We start from the raw sequence: 20,291 nt of genomic DNA on the forward strand, positions 1-20,291 counted from the left end.
CAAAAGCTCACACTGATCGCTGCACCTGGGTGGTGAGCAATTTCTTAACGCTAGGCATTGAAATAGCAAGGAAATGTAACGTGGTTCTCAAAATAGAAAATGTGCTTCTCTCTGAGCAGAAAACATTTTAAGGGAGAAAGGCAGAGCCTTTCCCCGCTCACATATTGTTAATCTGGTGGCAAAAGTTTTGACTGGCCTTCAGAAACTCACCTTCAGGATGTATTTAGGGATCTATTTTATATATTCTGAATGTAGACAGGGAAATTGTCTAAGAGACAGGTACCTGAACTTGCCATCAACCATCTGTAATGTCAACAGAAAACCAGGCAATGGGATTCAGTCATTCAGCTCATCCTAAAGCAGGAACTTAAATTTGGGCAGAAAAACCTAAATGTGCTCACCTTCTCATGACTGCAAGTACGCAGGATGACTACTTTAGAACTATCCATAGAGTTACAGTGGAATTAAATCCACCTCAAGGTCAGCTGAAAATAAATTAATCACACAAATTCCCCACTCCCACGTGTAACTGTGGTTGTGCCAGTGACAGATTTAGCATCCTAAGTGCACCCTGTGTGTTATGTGGCAAAGAAGCTGGTGTCAGCTGCCTCTCCAAAACGTGTGCTGTGCCACCGAGCAGGCAACACAAAGCAGCTACCTGCAAAGCCATCCCAAACACATGCTCACTGCTAAGCAAATCCTGCCCAGGCACTGAGAGGACAAAGCTGGAAGACCCTGAAGAAGCTGCATTTTTCCCCCAGGAGCAGACATGACACGTGGCCTAGGTGGCAAACCAACGCACAGCTTTGTGCTTCGTCCCAGCAGGGGACAAAACACTTTTAAGAACCCCACAGGTGCGTTGCCCATGTGCATCCAATCTCAGGTACGTGCTCAGGTTAAATTTGCACTGTCAGAGAGCAACTCCCACACAACAAATTGCTCATGTGAGCAGACATCACTGCAAATGAACTACAAAGAGTTAGACAGCACATCTTTCTTCAGTGAAGAAGTTAGAGAGGATCTGGTAAAACTAACTACAGCATGAAAACCAGTCTTGGTGTAAAACCTTGATTTCATTTCAGAGACATTTACTGAAAGTAATCTGCAAATAAATGGACTTTTCACTCTTTGGTTATACATTTTATTATTTGTCATACCAGAACATTGCTTCATGAAACATTGATGACATCCCACAGAGAACTCAAATCTCTCCAAGAACTCTTTTCAGGAACTTCCCCCATACTTTTTCTGAATACCAATTACCCTTCCTTCCAAAAGCCACTTCTTGACAAAGATTTTCTGTTCTCAGTGATGCCAAATGGCTGTTTCTTCTCTCTCCGTGTCTCTCTCAAATACCAGGCTTTAGTCTAAACCAGGTATTGCTCACTGGAGTGACTGCATGGCGGGCTTTGGAACAGGGGCACAAAATGCAATGTGGATTTAGAACAGGCCACTGAAAGGCCCAAACTCAAAATGCAACATCTGGAAAGAAACAGCTACAACAGGCTTCAGTCCCAGCCAAGTTCCAAGCTCCGTGGATGGAGACAGCGACCAACTAGTGGCCTTTCAGCGTGGTCAGGTATCTAACTTAAATCTCAGCTGCAATTATAAAATATTTTCTCTTAGATTGTATCAGAAACTCTTGACTGACAGTTTAAAAAAATTAATTCTCTCTCCTTCTGAAACTAAAGACCATGGAAAGTATTTTCTACTCAAAGGCTCTATTTTTGCTTAAGAACTTCTCAAAACAATTTGACATTTTGACATTTTTTCATGTTATTGTGAACAGCTTACGTAAACTGAGAAGACTACATCCTTCCAGTATCCTTTAAAATCTGACAGGTCCTGTGGAAAAGTTAAAGATTGCATTTTGGAGTCTTACCTCACAATAGGCAATTTGGTGAACGGAACAGGAGGTAGCTTCAAACCATCTGGCAGAGTGATGAATTCCATTGTGCCAGGGCACTTTGCTGTGTAGCTTTCCAAGCTCTGCGTGACATCTTTCTTTTCTAGAAAATAAATTTGTTTCAAAGAGAGTCAGAAACGTTTTCAACTTGCACGCAACAAAAGTTAAAGATGAAGTTAGAACCTGAAGCGTTACTTGCTTTTTTTGCATTTTTACTAAATAACTCTACCAGAATGCCAAGAAATGTCTGCATTACAACGCTTACATTATGCACCAGAAGCCTCAATGGATGGACCAAAGCTACTTAAATGGTCTTTAATGAGCAAGATAGTTTTATGGACTTTCAGAATTTTTAAAGTATCAGCGTATACCTACCCTTCGTTAGTTTTTTTCATTGTCAAGACAACAATTTCTATAATTGAAATAGAAAATCTAAATATCCAGAGCAAGCACGTAAAGGTTATTGATAGGAACGAGATTATGTGAACAAGCCCTGTCCTCAAACACCAGCTGAAACAATACTAATGGCAAAGGAGAAACAAATTAGTTTCCATGCTATCTTGTGTTACAACTCCCTAATTTTTAAAACAATTACACTATGCTGCTAAATTGTAACAGCCAAGAATTTTTTTTCTTTAGTTTTATGTAAAAGTACAAGAACATTCAAGCAAACATACGTGTTCATAATAAAGAATTCTGATAATTTCATCCCTTATTTCCACCTATTCAAACGAGTAAGTCTCCAGGAAAAAAATATCTATTGGGATATATATGAGTATAAAATTGTATTTGTCTGATGAGACCAGAGTCTGAAAACAGAAACAAAGCTGGAACTGTGTGCGTAGATGTGAGCATGAGGTAGCTGAAGACTGAGACCTACCTTGGTTTAAGGTACAGCGTACATGTTCCTCTGTACGTGTGCTACCAGTACAAATAACTATTAAATAACTATATTGTTTCTTGAAAATACCCAGAAATCTAAATATATGAAGATAAAGCAAAATAGAAAAGGCACCGCGAGGAGCACAGCGTGCCTTCAGGAGCAAACCCAGTGAGAAGTCCCAAAGATCCCCAGATGCAGAAGCACAAAAATGTTTGAGGTGCAATCAGGCATGGTTGGAATGTTACCACCAGCAATCTGAAGCCCGTGGGCCACGAAGAGAGGCTGAGAGACATCCAGGGGAAACTAATCAGCACCTCCACTAAGCTGGTGGATCCAAACCTTTCCCTGTAGAGCAAGCTGGTGTAACGAGGAGCACCAGCCACAGACAGCAGCTTGGGTGGCTCACGTTGGGTATCTGGAACACCTTCAGCAGAGCAGAGCATGTGCAGCTCCCAGAGAAACTGCCCCAAGAGCTGTGGAATCTCATCTCTGAAGGTTTTCAAGATGCTGCTGAATAAAGCCACAGCTGGTGACAGTCCTGGCTTAAATTGGACTAGGTGGTCATCAGAGGTAAAGTCAGAGCAGTGTTTGTACTGATCCATTATTTCAGGCAGTTGCTGCTGCCTCCTGGCCATCCGCACCTCACCCTCCTTCCAAGTTATTACCACTTCACTCCTTTTTAGTGCAAAATGCAGCAGAGCAACTTCCAGAAGCAGACAGATACACCGCGGAGATCATGCAAAGGATTCTCTTATTCATATCTTTTCCCCTTAAAAGATAAAGGAGGGCTTCATTTAAAGGGAGAGTGAAGCGTGAGATACTGAACTATTCATTTCAACATAAGAACAGCAGTGAGCTGTCAGATTTACAAACAGTTAATGATTCTGCAACATCCTGAAGCCGTTTCTTTGCTCCTTTACAGATGCAGATCCAGCTCCTGCCCAGTGTGAATTGTCAGGAAATACAAAATCAGCAACTTTCACAATGCAAACAGGGGGCTCTCCTTTGCCAGGACGTGGCAGGGAAGAAATATTCTTAACTTGCTCGGTTTTGCCTGCCTGATCTTCCTCAAGACCTGTAATAACAGTGAAACACCGTAAGTAGAAACAGCACATTCAATAATAAAGAACAGGAGCTGAAGGATGCAGCTGTGACAAGAGGAATGGGAGAATCAGATCATTTTCTCCTTTAAGGTTAAACTGCTCATGGTTCAGGGAGGTCCTGGACCTGCTTCTGGAAGAGCACATCTCACCAGGTGCTGCTGTGAGACAGCTAATCCCACACGCTCAGCTCAGCAACATCAAGGTTCAGGATTCATCCATGGATTTTCAATGCAGAGTCATAAAGCCCAGTGAGAACTAAGCAGTAGGATCCCCTTTTATTGTTATAAGGCATTTGATTGTTTATTTCCTAGATTGTCTACTGCCTGTCAGACCAAGCAATGAGATGCTGAAGCTTACATGCTATTGATACCATTCCACACCTGTGCTTGCTTTTTTTTTTTTGTCATAAAAATGACAAATTGCCTTGCTTATGTCTCTGTTCCACTGACACGTCTCAGGCTACTCACCACATTGTAATGGGGTGTACGAAATAACTCCAGAAAACATGTTTTAGATGTACACAGACACTCGGAACACCATAGCACAGCCAGGAGTTGTAGCAATTCCAGGCTATTTTCATAACAAACTTCAGGCTACAGCACTGAGGATGCTATTTGCCATTTTCTAGGAGCAAGGGCACAAAATAAATATTGAATTTGCTGAGATGGGCAGGATCACAGCCACCAAGAATGACAAAAATGACGTTTATGGATTTCAGAGTCCTGTTTCTACTTCACAGTAGAAGCTCAGCGTGCTTGCTGTGAAGGCATGGCTAAAACAAGACGTTTTTCTAGGCGACTGCTGTATGAAGTGCAGTTTGTAACATGCTGAGCCGAGTCAGCAGCTCGACTGCTTTTCATTTAGCACTGCATCTCAGCTGAGCTGCAGAAGGAACCTCCCCCAACAGGACACAGCGAGAAGCATCCACGTAAGAGCAGGAGCTTCACAATCTTTCCCGAGAGCCACTTTTGAAAGCGAACGTTGGAGCCTCTCTCCCTTGACTGAGAAAATAACCTGAAAAAAATCCGTCCTCTTGGCAGTTTTCTTCCTCTTTGGACAGAAGGGATGGAAAACGGCTGCATTTAGAGGTGGCTGCCCATCTAGCATCTTCGTGCTTCTGTGTGTCAGCAGGAAAGCAATCGCCACTTGATCCTCTGACCTGTGAATTAGCCTCAACAGCTTTAAAAGCCTGCGCCGCACCCGGAAACCCCCCTGAATGCTCTTGTGCAGGTTTTAGGGCAGTTGATTTATTGAGTGAGAAATGAGGGGTTATTTTCTCACATGGAATAACTGTTTCCGATCTTCTTCTCCAATTTCTCTGCAGGCTCATTGAAAGCTCGGGATCATAAAAGGGCTGCAACCAAAACAAAGCTGCACAAAGCCACGGTCAGGACTGCCATTCAAGCTCATTATACCCTCGTAATGCAATTCCCCTATTTCATACAGAATTATTTTCCTTACCATGTTCTTGCCGCTTCTGATAACTGAAAATTTTGCAAGTCCACCAATATTATTGGTAATTTTTTTGCTTAACTACTTCACGTCAACACAATCAACTTCGGTTTTGTCTCAAACCTGCTTGGAGCCTTTTTCTAAGAGGAGAACACAAAAATCCGAAAGCTTTGGTTGCAGAGTTAGAAATCATTTGTGACTGAAAGCCACTGAATATGAAAAAAAAAAGTCTTTTTGCCAGTTTTACAATAACGTGAAGCAACATTTCCCAATAATGGAGCCACTGAAAAAAGTCTGAAGAGGACAGGGAAGAAGGTTGGTTATATGGGAACATTTTTAAGGACTTTGGTAACCACAGTTTAACCATATCACACAAACAAATAACAGAGAAAATTAGAAGAAAACAATTGTTTTAACTCGAGAAATGTAGAATATACCCAGCCACAGCCACTACCCCTTAAAAAGAAGTCAAATATTAAACATACAGTGTATTTTGGCAAGCACGTGGTGGGTCTTGTACTGATGAAGATTTTCTGTCCCTCACAGAGCAATCTGCAGCAAGGCAGACTGAGGAAAGGGAACAGTTTATGTCTGACCTGCCAGCTGCACTGAAAGACAAATGACTTTCTGGTTCCTTCCACAACTTGCTAAAATATTGAAAAGGAAAGTAAGGAAACAGCTACAAGCTTCCGACTTCAGTTTTCCCCTGGTGGTAAGCCCAGAATCTGAGGTTTAACAAAAAAAAAAAGCTGGTACCCAGGGTTGTTTGTGCTGGCTGAGCTTTTCCTTCCCCCTTGAAAACAGCAAATGGCACTGAAGAAGACAGAGGAGACCTCGTGCAGCAGTCAGCTCCGTCAAGTGGCAGCCAGCTGGCCCACCCCACTCTCTCAGGAACAAAGTGTCAGACTTCTCCTTGACAAATTACGAGGAACAAGACAGAAAACAGTCAGTCTGACAGCAGAAGAAGCACAAGAAACAGTAATTTCGGTACCCAGAAACAGCAACTTTTCCCTTCACATAACAGAAAGTTGCCTGATGAGCCACCTTCCAACTGGAGAAGACAGAAAAGTGCCTGCTGCCACGGAGATCTGCACCACCGTGCCATCGAGATGCTGCTGATCCTTCAAAGAAAAAAAGCAATTCAGAAAGGCCACAAAATGCTTTAAGACCCTCAACAAAAGCTGGAGCAGTGAGTATTCATGAACAATCAGATACAAATTGTTTTTACCTCGCAGTTAATCACTAGCTTACCGCACACGTGCAGAGGTCTTCATGACCTTGCAATGAGTCCCTCGAATTCTAGCTCGGGAGAGATGCCGAGGGACAGTTAAGGATCCTATTTGTACATTCAGTGCATCCCTCTTCGCTACCACAAGAAAGCTAACGTTGTGAGTGAAGCATCTTAGCAAGACTTGCCCAATCAACCCACTTACTCAGTATTTCAGCTGTTTAATTCAGCAGAACAGAGCAGGTCTCCTCTAATTTGCAGGCAAGCATCACCAGTTTTTCCATTACATAAAGTCTGAGAGGAATTAGCTGACAGCATTTTCTACATTTGTAGCAAATCGCACCTCTAATATTTTTTGGAAGAGCAAGACGTGGAGCGAGTTAACCTTGCTTTCGAACTGCTCATGGGTCTCAAGCCAGTTGCTTTGAAAGGAACACTGCAAGTGTCACCTGGAACAAACTTCACATCTCTGATCTCCACGTTTAACTGAACAAATTGAATATCCCCACACCACTTTTTGTCTATAAAAAAAGTCAGAAGATATTCTCACGGGGAAAAGCAGAAATCGCTGGCAGACAGCATAGTATATGAACCCAAGAAATCAAGCAAAATAAATCTCTAAATAAATACAGCGGAGACTAAAACTAATAAAATTCACAGTTTGAGATGGAAAAGAGAAGGAACGATAGGAAAATAATTTATCTGTGCCATAGAGAGCTGGATAAGACCCACTTTGCTGCTTTTCATAATGATCTATTCATGCAAGTGGCTCCATCATTACAAGGAAGGACTGAGTACAAGGGGATTCAGTTATTTGCCGTGTAACAGTTTATCTTTGAAAGAGCAATCATTGGCTTTACTCCTAATATTGCAGGGGAGAGGGAAAAGAGAAATACCTGGTGTCAACACAGCCAAAATGCAGAGGAGTTGTCTGTGTCAGGATAATGCTCTCTGCTTCTGAAGACCACCACAGAGGAAGAAAGAATGGGGAGAGGCTGCCTAAACACACCAAGTTTTTTTGGAAATTTGGTCTTTTAATACAAGAGGGTTTAGCAATCACATAAAATGTGTACACGTTACGTCACAGTGAGTCTGAAATTCACACCCAGCACAGAAATACTTTGGGATGGAATCTCAAAAACTTGACACAGCCCAAGTGAGAGTTCAGAAAAATGCCATTAAAATTTCAGCACCTAGTTCTCCACCGTACCTGAGCTAACTCCAGATGTCTGTGCTCTCTGAAAAACATTTCCAAATGTATTTTGTACGGACAAGATCAGGATGTAAACCACTGAGCAATATTAATATAGTAATATTGTAATATTGAGCAATAGTAATAAAGAGAAGAAGCTCCTCTTGCCTGAGAAAAGGCCAGTTTCATTGTTTAAGGAACGAGATAACTGTCTGAAAGCTGATAACGAAAACATGCCAGCTCTCTCAGCTAACAGATTTGAGTTTTCCAATCCGTTCAAAAAAGCATTTTTTCAGCAGCACTCCTGAATCTTTTTGTTCTTTTCAAAGCACATCCAAATGGACATCATACTGGGAGATCCCCAAAGCAGATGGATGACATTTAAACACCCGTATTTCTACTTACATATAAAGTGCTCCTTTCAGTAGCAGCCTTGATTAGGAGGGCATTGAGTCTGTTAAAGCCATGTACAATGTATTTGGATTTTAGCAAAATAGTTAATAAAAAATACCTTCCTTCAGCACAAAACGTTAGCATATACCCCATAAATTCTTCATGTTTTCATATTGTCAATTCAAGCGTGTCTTCCTCAAAGTAGGTTTTTTTCTGGAACCGCTTGGCACGTTGTCTTCATTTGAACATCTCTCAGTTAATCACATCAGGCTTCTTCAAAAACAGAGGGAACTACGTGGAGATGGGAATTCTGACGTACAGCTTGGAAATTTCATTTTATTTGTGAATGACTTCAAGTTAGTAAGAACTTTGTATCATAAAGAATTGCACTGTTTTATTTTAGTGATAGATTTGCTGTTTCACATGACAATTTGGATAAGGCAGAGGCTGGAGGTTTTGTCTGCACCTCACCAAGTCCAACCGAAGTCTAAACTAAGGTAAATCGTGTGAAAGACATTCAGGTTTGTGTGTAATGCCAGGCAGTTTGAGTCAGTGTTCATTTTATTCACATTACAGAAGGTTTTCCTTCATGTAACACTGACTCAAACTGCTAGCTTCCAGATTTTGTGGTATCCAAATGAATTTAAATCTCGTCTTCCTATTGGTGACTTAGTCAATCTCATTTATTTACTCCACAATTACTAAAATTCACTGAATTGGGGGCTGCACCAGAGTTCCTCCAGCCACACAGGGATAAGTAGACCTCTGTCTGAAACAGAGAATCTACTACAGGCATTTTGGTTTTCCTCTCAGCAACTTTAAGTTTCAGCATATTCTACAAGACGTGTATTTTATTAAAAATCAATTAACCTGTTTTTTTTAAATGTGGTTTTAGAGTGAAGTTGTTTAACGTGCCAGCTCCTCTAGAAAACGCCAGTTCCAAAGTGAGGTTTTAAAAGAATAAAATAAACCCAGAAAGTTTTACCTGGCTGCTACTATTCTGTATTAAAAATAATAATAATAATAATGGAAAATAAGAATAAGAATAAGACGAAAGGAAAAAAGATTTTAAAATATTCAGGAGTGCTTTTGAGTGCTGTTGACTCCCAGCAACAGGAGCAGGTAACAGTGCTGAAGTTTTTCAGCACAGAACTGAACAAAAGAGCACTAGAACCAAGGCAGAAAAACTCAAATCTTAACTCCAAATCTTCAAATCCTAAATACCACCCACGTTACTGATGCCTTTATATGTCAACCTTGTATGGGAAAACTTGAAGGTGAGCATGCAGCATCATTCTTTGCAGTACTACAAGAGAGGTGGAAGAGCTGGAGGAAAAAACAAAACTTTGGCCATTGGGCTTGTCTGTGGTGTGTTTCCAGGTCCCCTCCATCTATCTGATTATGCAGAGTACCATGATGAATGAGTTAAGTGAAACTGGGTTATTTTAGCATTACAATACCAAGCAGAGTAGCTCCTGTTCGAAAGATTTACTGGTTTCACAAAACCCTCTTGCATGGGCTCTGTCAACCAAAACATTCATCTTACAGGTCAGATCACTCCCCATCATAAAACCGTTCCGAGTTACTCTTTGAAAGAATTCATTTGGTTTATTCTCTGCAGAGGAGGGGCTCTGCCTTGGAATCTTTCCTCCTAAATTTCTTCCTGCGTTCCCCTTTACTTCCCACATTTGGACACAACATCCACTTTTACAGTGTACGTTTTCTCCATTTGTATTTATTTTGCCCTGCTTTTTCACTATTTTTGGATTTATTCTAATGGAGAAGAGGGAGAACACACTCACAGAGAACCCACGATGACATCTTTAAGTGGTCTCCCTGCAAGCAGCAAACACACCACTCCTCGTTTCTTCCAATTAGCTTCATTACTTCTACGTAGCTCCTCTTTTCAGAGTTCAGAGCTAATGAGAGGGTTGTTTTTGTTAAAAATCAAACATTCTTACTTGTTTATCCTCATTTTTATTTCTAATACTTACTGTCTTGCTGCTTATGACCTGAATATGATAAAGAAGAAGGGAAAAAACAAAGAGGAACACTGGGAAGAGGCAGGGGAAATGGCAAACAACCAGCTCAAACTAAAGCTCTTAAGAACTCCTACTAGAGCTGTCTGAAGAGGGAAGAATGAGAACATCATAGCAAGACATAAACAAGAGAGCAGGACATGGCGAGGTGAACACACGCGAACAAGTTGCTCCTACAGTCCTGCAAATTGAGGTGGCTTTAAATTATCCTGTGCTCAAGAGGAGCAGCAGTTATTTAGAGGGCTGTAGGTTATTCTGCATCCCTTTCTTCACTGAGATGCCATTAGTCAAATCCGCGTGGGGAACTACAACTCACTGAGTGCTGATGCAGTTTGATTTAATCCTCCCCAGCGTTCAGGGGCAAACTGAAGACAATGTTTTATGTAAGGATCCCCCAGAAACTAACTCTGGCCTTTACTGCTGCCAATATACTGGCAGAAGGGTTACACCTAAGGGCATTTGCACAGTTGGTTTTGGTCTTGCTGTCAATTTTTACGAGCTTGGTTTAATATTCTTCACTCCTTCCTGCATTTCTACATTTGAAATTTAAATATTGCCAAGCGAATGCATATGCAAGTTGTGCCATAAATAAAAATGTCTGCAAAATACTACGTAGTTTCCTCCTTCAAGCGATGAGATAGGAAGGCGTATTTTAAGAGTTGTCAGATGCCAGGTTTGACATGTTCAAATTACGATCGGCCCAGGTTTAACCACAACTTCCAGAGATAAACACGGTTTGGGGATTTTTTCCCAGATTTAGCCCATTGTTTCTTTGCAAAAGGGACAGACCTCACCCCTGGCGGTTGATGTGTCATCTCCTGAACACGACAGGGCTGAAAGGAGCATGAGAAGGTTCTGAAAAGAAATTCTGAAAAGAAAAGGGTCTGAAAGTGATCTCAGATTATTGTCACACAGTCCGTGGTCCTCCAGCTACCCCCAGCTGTATAAAAGCTGTCTGCCAGCCAGCACTGAAAAGTCCAGCACGACTCATCCAGAGGACAAGGGGAACCGAAAGAGCATTCAGCATAAGGTTGGGCAGAAATTCCCCGTCGAGGAGGATGATCTCAGCACCGGGGGAGAACAAGCAGCTTGTGGACAGCGAGAAATTACCTGCATGAGCAAACAGCCCGGAGCCCAGCTTGCAAACCCTGAAGTTTGGAATGGCACAGATTAACATGCCATGTGATTTTGAAGTGGCAAGCAACAGCCAGCCCTGCAACGGGGACATTATCGTGCCCCCTCGGGGTTCAGAATTGTGTCCCTGACATTTATACAACTCGGGATATTTTTGAGAAATCAACACAGGACCTCTGAAAGGAGCAAAGACGTTTTTCTTAAATAGAACCATGTTTCTCTCCTCCCGTTTCTCTCATCCCCAGCCACGCTGGGGTATTTCCTGTGCAAGGCTGTATGAAAATGCACAAAGCTTTCACACAGCAAATGAAAATCCACACACAGAAAACCCTCTTAAAGGACACTGAAGAACTCCGTTAATAAAGTTTGGTCTTTTTCTGCAGAAACATCCAGATACTGCAAGAGCGACCCCCCCTATGTCCTTCATCACATGCAGGACTTTGTCTGTCCTCTGCCTGAAGAGAAATGTCAAAACAATTTTTTCACTGAAGATTTCATGTCCTTCAGAGAATCACTGACAGTGGCCAGAGCGATGACAACGTGCTGTGCAGAGGGCACGCCTGTGTCCAAAGCGTGTCTGTAATGAAGCCCAGGATATCACTTGCAGTTTAGCTAGGGCTAAAACAAATTTTGTCGTGACAAAACGGAATGCTTCTCCTGTTACCTTTGCTTGCTGGTTATCCAAGATCAGAAGATAGAACCAGCATCAAGAAGTCAGTGTGCACTTTCATATTTACTCCCACGATCTCAAACTGCTTTGGAGACCAATCTACCAAATCTGCAGTTTGGCAGCAGAGGCTGCAGCTGTATTTAGTGATGTCAGAAGAATCAGTGCTGCAGAGGGATGACAGAAAGGCATCCTCACACGTTTCAGGAAGTATTTCCAGATCTTGTTCTGTCTCTCACTTCGTGTCACTCACCTCAAGAATTGGGGCATCCAAAATGCTTGGTCAAGAGATGAAACATAACCTCTGCGTGTTTCATGCAAGGCACAGTAATTACACTACTGATTAAGGAAGTATTAGACAGGCAGATCAGCAGAGATCTCGGATGTACAGCTCAACATCTCATCAGAACACTGAAAAGCACGAGAGCAGCCAGAGGACAGGAAGATCTTAATGGCTGACATACACTAAGAAGCACTGGAAGGTGACTATTATTTCCCCAAGTAATAAAAGAGACCAACTTTGAGAATTTTTAATGAACTGAACTGGTCCAAAGAAGGCACAAAGCATCCCTCGTTGCATGCCATACCACGAACAGTGAGAAAAGGTCACTTCTGTGCACTTCTGTCCATGTCACCAGAGAAGTAACCAAAGCATCAGGTGTGATGGACTTCAAAACCCACTGAACACCTGGAAGAACCCAAACTTGCAGAGGTACCACACGTGCTTTCTGTAGGTTAATTCTGTGCAGAAGGTCATGCTCCAGTAACTGCTGTTTTGAAGTAACTCTCTGTTTATAAAAGCCCTCTCAGAATCATTTGTTCACAATATAAATTGCAGTCCTTTTACGTATTACGGATACTATCAGAATCAATAAAAATCCACCAGAAAATGTTGTTTTTCAGGTATCTGACCTCACCCAAATTAAATTCAGCATGAGCTGTACGTGGCATTATGTTTCAAAAAGTGTTATGCAAAAGAGATGCATTTAATTCCAAGCAACTCTGCAACTGCACATTTTTAATTCTTATTGAAAGAAGGAAGTGATTCTCGAGGGGTTGTTAACATTAAAACATAATGGTCGGATATCACAGAGCTTTACAGCAGAGTTTGGTACCTCTTTTTGCTAAACAGAAGACTGCATTTTACAGATTTATGTAACTAAATAGCTTAATTTTAAATCAGACTCCGATAACTCCCATTTATCTGATGATACTGTTACTTGGATTTGCATGCTTGGAAATTGTATTCCAGTAAATATACACAGAAATTGTGTTCTTAAAATAATTATCAGTGACATTTAATTAATTCAAATACAAGAAAGCTTTGTTTTAAACAGACTATTAGACAATGCATTTGTGTTCTGTGAATAGAAGCAAGAGCTCCTAATGAGATTTTTCATTACTAATACAAAATCTCATCCTCTTAAATTCGACTTGAAGCGGAAAGAAATCAAATTCTTCTGTCTGCTGAAATCCCAGTTTCTCAACTTCAGCTGAAGCAGTAAATGAACGGAAGTAGATTAAGAAGATAGAATGAGCCAATATTCCTTTTCTGTGTCTACAAGAAGCAAATCCTCTGACATAAAAGGCTTACATTATGTCCCAGTACCAAAATTTTGCCTGGTAACTTCCATCCAGTTTAGAGTTCTCACTTCCATTGGTTTTAGTTTTAAAGATGATGGCCTGCAAATTCTGAATTTTAAATATAAGCATAGGATTTAACATGTATCCTCAATTAAAAGCTTTAAAAATAGGAAGTGTGTTTTATTTAAGAAAAAAATAGTTCTGGGTAAAAAATTCGTTTTCAAAAGAGTGAATTTTCCTCTACCTCTTAACTTCTAATGTGGCAACTTTCCATAGAGAATAATACTAAAATCTTAGTATTCTCTGGGGCTACTGCGTTATTTCAATTTCATAACGAAGCCTTTATTTGGTAAAGAAAACCTTGAAGTTTCAGTCATGATTATCAGAGAAGAATACTAGTTATACCTTAAAAAGTGTGAAGTTCTAAATAGTTATAACACTTTGTAAGAAGTTCATGATATAATAGAAAACATTCACAGACTTTAAATAAGCAGTAAGTAGCAAAATTTTATGCATCCAAAGCATCTTGCTTTAGTCCTTTACTACAATCCATGGCTCAAGGAGGTTCTTTGGTTTATTTTTCCTGATAATAATGGACAAAAAAAAAACACTATAAATACACAATAATTTTCTATGCTAAATGAACCCCTGCACAATAACACACAAGAACAGTCTCAGAAGAATTAACAAAAAAAATTATAATCCAGAAGTACAGTTCTGGTATTCCCCGGCACTCTAGTTTGGAATGCTCACCATGTCTAAGCACCACACTATCAGCAAAAGATTTCAAACAATAGCCAGCTCTATTTTGGACCCCTTCAGCAGAAATGGCTAAAAAGATTCAGCTACATTTCAAACGTTTTGGAAAACGCTGAGTTTTAATTTTTCAAAGACGCTAAACATCAGAGTTAACAGAGGTCTTATGAAGCTTTACTCAGACATGCAGTGTTTGAAGACCAGAAAGACTTGAATTTCAGCTTTTTTTTTTTCCATATAGAGGAAACTGAAACACAGAACATTCATGAGATTCAAAACCTCGTGGGAAATACAAAACAAATGTTTTTTTTAGGAACTTTTTAGGATTTGGGATTCGCAACAACATGTGGACATCTGTGGAACTGCTCAAAGCCTTTTCTTCAGTGAAGCTTCCCATACATAAATCAATGAAGCTTCATGTAAGAGCCCAGGAAAACCCAAAGGCCTTTTCAACAGCAAATATGACCTACAGAGAGGCAGATAATTTATTCCACCAGCTTCTCTCTGTTCCTCTCCTTTCTCCATTACTGATTTGAGCCACTAAATGAACAAAGGAATTCGTGAGTAGGCAAAGAGCTGAAGCCTGCCAACAAAATTTTTGGTTACAGGAGTCACTAAAGGGAGACATTTACCCATTACTTAAGAAGAAAGGAGGAAAAACAACTGCTGAATTCAATTCCATCTTGCTCAGCTGCTACAAATTCATTGCCATGAACACAGGGACAAGGACTGTGCCTACTTCCTTCAAGGGCTTCTTTAGCAGAGAATCTTCTCGGTTGGAAAAGACCTTCAGAGACCATCAAAGTCTAACCAACAAGCTGACCTCCCAAGCCCCATCACTAAATTAGGTCCCTAGCACCACATCCACACATCCCAAATTAAGCCCTCCAATCATACACCAAATATTTACAGAGGAAATTGAGCATTAGGCTTGAGGCAGTCAATCAGCAGAGGGAAAACATTTAAGAAAATTTTCTTTTAGCTACTACGTATCAAGGTCAGGACACCGCAATATTTAAAATTAATAACACTGTATGCTTGATTGATTGCCATCAGACAGAACTCTAACTTCTGTCCTCTCCTCTACTTCTCAAATTAAACATACTTCAAAACAAAGTCACATTGTTTGACTGTAGGACTGAAGAAAATGCAGGTAACTCTCCTCTTTTTTAAAATCATACCTTGGTCAGAAAGAAAATCCAGCATGGTCTGCAGAAGGAAGGACAGATGCCTGACTGACAGCGCAGGATTGCCCATTCTCCTGGAGGCATACACGAGTTCATGAAGCAAACGCATCTGTACTGCAGCCCAGCCTCGGTGAGTTCCTAAAAAATAAACAATTTTTAAGCTAGAAGTCATCAAAAAACAATCAGATTTGTTTTTCCGTATATTCTAAGCAGCAATTTAATGATACTTAAATTTAAATCAACCAACAGAACCAATAATTACAGAACCCAAAGCTTGGACTCAAAACAGTAGGAAAAATAGGGGCTTTGGGTTTGTTGTATATTTGAACGTGAGGCAATTTTTATTTCATATGCTTGCCTATTGACTAAATTTATCATTAGAACTGAGAAAATGAAGTTAACACTTCTCATAAAGAAAATATAATGCGATATACAATTTTTAACTTCTCCGAACAAGAAATTCATTCAAGATTTAAGACAGAAACTTCACTTTCATCTAAATTCAGTGCTTCCTAAATCTCTCCAAGGATCAAGCAAAAAAATTTCTCCCAATACTTTCCTCACCTTTAAAAGTCAGATAAAAAAAGCCCTAGACTACAGGACACGAGGCACATCTCCTGACTATTATTAGTCTTAAAAACTAAGTTTCAGACTACAAATTATTTCAAATTTGCCAGGTTTCTATGAGAACAATAAGCAGTGCATCATAATGTAGGCTTTCTTTTGAAAATGTAATATTCAGTACACTTTTTTTTTTTTTAATGAAACTTAACCTGCTTTTAGGTCATTCAAGGAGTTACGGTTTTAAACTAAAAAAGGGAGATTTAGATTGGATATTTGGAAGAAATTCATCACTTAGAGGGTGGTGAGGCACTGGCACAGGCTGCCCAGAGAAGCTGGGGATGCCCCATCCCTGGAGGTGCTCAAGGCCAGGCTGGATGAGGCTTTGGACAAGCTGGGCTGGTGGGAGGTGTCCCTGCCCATGGCAGGGGGTTGGAGCTAGGTGAGTTTTAAGATCCCTTCCAACCCAAATCCTTCTGTGGTTCTACAATCAGTAGCAAGCAAAAGCAGTAATCGTTAAGTAACACACATTCTAAGATGTGCAATACTTCATAAACTTCTAAACAGTCTTCTTTCTAGGACTACCCTTCAGCAGTTGGCTAACTTTTCTAGAAACAATTCCTTGAACTAAATCTTAAGGAGTTTTTGTTTGGTTTTTTTATATCAACTTGAGGTTATTTCTCACACGTGAAATGCCATTCTTACCAAGCACTGCTTACAATTTACAATGATCCTTCCATGTCTCTGCAATAGCCAGGGTAAGATCTGACAATTTTTAGGGGTAAAACCTGACAAAGCACTTCAGTGCAACATAAAGGTAAGGTAAAAATGAAAGATAAACACCAATCACCTTTTTTTTTTTTCCTTAATAGACAGTCCTTTCAAAATTTCTGCAAATTCTCCTCCCAAAACAAACCCACACCAGTCTTCAAACTGGAATCCCAACAGAAGATAGTCAACGTATTCTCACAAAAGGGAAAAGAATCTTAGCTGCAGTTTATTCTCATTTAAACCAGTTCAGAGTCTTATTACTAGGGAACCTCACTGTCTTTTCCATCGATGTTCAGCCCCCTGTTTGCTGCTCCACTCCCGCAGCGACATCATTTAGTGAATGCTCATAAACACTACACAAAAAGAATTTGAGATTTTGGGCAACCCAGGAAAGTTTACTCAAGACTCCCAAGTTCCCAAGCAGCACATTATCTGTCTCTTCTTTTACAGGGAAAATGTGGAACAGTATTTTAAAATGAAGACATTTTTAAAAATGATTACTTTATATACAGCTTTAGATAACACTGGTGCCAAATTAAGAAATGTTCAAATATAGCTTACCTAAAGAAGGGCAGCAGACAGTAAAAAAAAAAACTTGAAGAACACAGTACTTAACAGCAACAAGAATAGTCACTTGTTATAGGCTGGTTTGGGTGGTGTTTGTTTTTTAAATAAATGCAAAAAAAACAGCAACTTTAAAAATATATAGCATCTAAAAATTGCTTAAATGTCTTAACCAAGAGCTAGTCTTACAGATAATGTCACACCAATTTAACTTGTGGAAGAATGTGACATTGATACAGATATAATATATATAATTGATACAGATATTATATATAATATATAAATATATATATAATATAAAGTACGTACATGCTTGTAATTATACCTGTATATAATGTATATGTGTCTATATATAAAGACGTAAAATAATCTTTCATTCTTCAAATAAAAGCCAACAAATACCAAGAGGAATACAATTTCTGAGACACAAGTCAGAGGCAGCTAATTGAAAAATACTCAGACATAAAACATGACCTGTTCTGTACTGAGAAATGTATCATCACGAGACATTTTTGAAACAGTGGAAGGGAAGCTCTCACTAATAAAATGCATTTGCTGCAGGCAGATGAATTCAGCAAGACGTTCAGCAGTGGCACTCAGAACTTCAGAACTACTGGAAGGAGCAGCAGCAAAAAGTGAAGGTGCTGCTTTAAAGAACTGCTTTATTTGTCACAATTAGTGACAGATACGTAAAGGATTTGAGTTTTATTTGAAATATCTCAAGGAAATTAGTTACAGAAAGCCAACTGAGTGACCTAATTAGCAAACACACACTTTCCCAGCGACACTTACCTTTGCTGAAATCCTTAGGATCCAAGGATAAGCTATAGCCAGGGAGAGTTTCCAAAAGCAGTTTGTAGCACGCCCTCCAGCCAGGCTCTGGGATGCTGGGAGCAGCGCACTGCATCGCTGCTATACGCTTGAAAAAAGCGGATTTGCGGTGAAAACCAATACGCTCGTACAGCTCGGAAAGAATGCTGTAACGCTGGATTTTTTCTTCTTCTGAAAGCTGAAATTTAAAGGGAAAATAGGAAATAATTGGTTTTAATAATAATAAAAAAAGCATATTTGAGTAACAGAAAAAAAAAAAAAGAGGCAGGGGGAAATGTAGCAGGCAACTCCAACAGCCCAGAAGGCCAGCGAGTTCGCACATAGCCAGTCCTGGCAGCTTCTACTGCCAGGAAAATCTACACTTGCTTCAAGTTCAACTGCTACCAAGAACAGTGAAGATGCATTTCTTTATCAACTTGTCATTTGTACTAACAAATAAGTAGTCAAAGCAGTTAAACGTACCTAACCAGCTCTGTATTTTAGGGATACACCACAACCAAACTCAATTGATTTAACAAGTGAAGTGTCTTCACCAGTTTAAGAGAAAACCTACCTGATAGCTGATCTTGAAATCTCAGGCTATGAAAGCAAAGAAGCTTAATGCCTCGATTTTTATGAGTCTCTCATCTTGTAAACCACAAAATATGCAGTGCATGATACCATACATATGCAGACTGTCAACTAGCGAGGTAGAATTTAGTGAAAGGTTAAGTGTCATTAAGCCTAAAGTTCATACAAACTTGGTAAGGAGCTACCACCACACACTGTGGTTCCTAAATATACTGGCACAAGTCCCAGGTAATCATTCTTTCCACCCTAGCGTGCACTATTTCTTCTATGCAAAAGAAGAAACTTCTGCAAGAGTCTCAAAGTTATCAGCTACTTCATGTCTATGTCCCAGCAACAAGCATTAATGAGTCCTGAAAGTGGATCCATGCTGACATCTAGTGCACAACATCCAACACGCACAACCAAAAGCATTACAAAATATTTCCCATTACTAAGAATTATTCCTGAAAATAGGTTAGCAGCTTTACAGGAATGTACAAAGTTCATACAAAAATAGCACTAATGGACAAAAAACGCTATTTCTGCCACTCTTACTGCAAAATTCAAAGCATCAATCTGTGAATTCTGTTTAAATTCAGATACTTCAAGACTTACAAAGTCAAAAGATACCAGCCACACTAGTAAATTTTGCAAAAATCATTAAGCGTTATGAAATATCAAAATGTTTTTAGTCCTGTAAATCCTGACAGAATTACAAAAACTTGATCTGTTTTCACAAGTCACTACTAATTTTAGGCACAGGGATAGAACCAAAAAAGGCCCAAAGAGACCTGGAGTTTTCAGGATGCACCATGACCTTATCTGATAGCTCAAAAGATTAAGAGACATAGACAGACTAGCAAATGCTTTGGGGCAGTTTTGCACAGTTTTTGAAGCTGAAATTGATATTTCCATCAGACCTGACAACACAAGCTAATGCACAATGCAGAAACAAAGCCCAGCCACGTAACAGACCTGTAACTGCAGTTGTGAAAAGGCAACTGCACCAAGCTGAAAAACATCAATAAATGCAGCTGGAAGGAAAACAAGGCACAAAAGTATGGCACAGATCAATTTTAAAGCTGAAGAATCCTGAAAAGCTAGCATCTGGAAAGAACGTGAGGTGTTACATTAAGTTCACCTACTCTAGCTGAGAAGAAGCTGCTCCAACTTTTTTCTTCTTCTTTTCCCTATTCGTGTCATTTTTTAAAAGCTAGAAAATCAAAAAATGGCAGCAGAATTGAAAGGGGCATGAGCAGATCAAGTATTGCAGTTAGAAAAGCTTAAATAAATTACCAAAACGATTTCTCAAATATGAAATCTGTGTTCACATACTATGGAAACTGAAGTTTAAGATGGGAAGAGAAAGGGCCACGATAGCTCTTTAGATGAACATGAGCATTCACTAACTGGAACAGCTATCAGATAAAAAATGCTCTGCAAGTTTTATTTTTGTCCTATTTGAGTAAGTTTTTAACACTGCCCTAGCTT

The 20,291-nt window shown here is 39.9% G+C and overlaps 1 protein-coding gene across 5 annotated transcripts in view; it reads right to left on the bottom strand.

Annotated features, from left to right (window-relative positions):
* The window catches only part of TRAPPC9 (trafficking protein particle complex subunit 9), a 479,897-nt gene that overhangs the window by 438,634 nt on the left and 20,972 nt on the right, over positions 1 to 20,291 (bottom strand). For all 5 annotated transcript variants that reach the window (XM_068672718.1, XM_068672714.1, XM_068672715.1 and 2 more), the window contains 3 exons: positions 18,213 to 18,429; positions 15,519 to 15,662; positions 1,883 to 2,009 (listed from right to left, as the gene is read on the bottom strand). In XM_068672718.1, the coding sequence (XP_068528819.1) occupies positions 1,883 to 2,009; positions 15,519 to 15,662; positions 18,213 to 18,429 (488 nt within the window). The remainder of the gene's footprint in view (positions 1 to 1,882; positions 2,010 to 15,518; positions 15,663 to 18,212; positions 18,430 to 20,291) is intronic.

Source organism: Anas acuta, chromosome 2 (assembly GCF_963932015.1).
Source record: "Anas acuta chromosome 2, bAnaAcu1.1, whole genome shotgun sequence".
In the NCBI taxonomy this organism is placed as follows: Eukaryota; Metazoa; Chordata; class Aves; order Anseriformes; family Anatidae; genus Anas; species Anas acuta.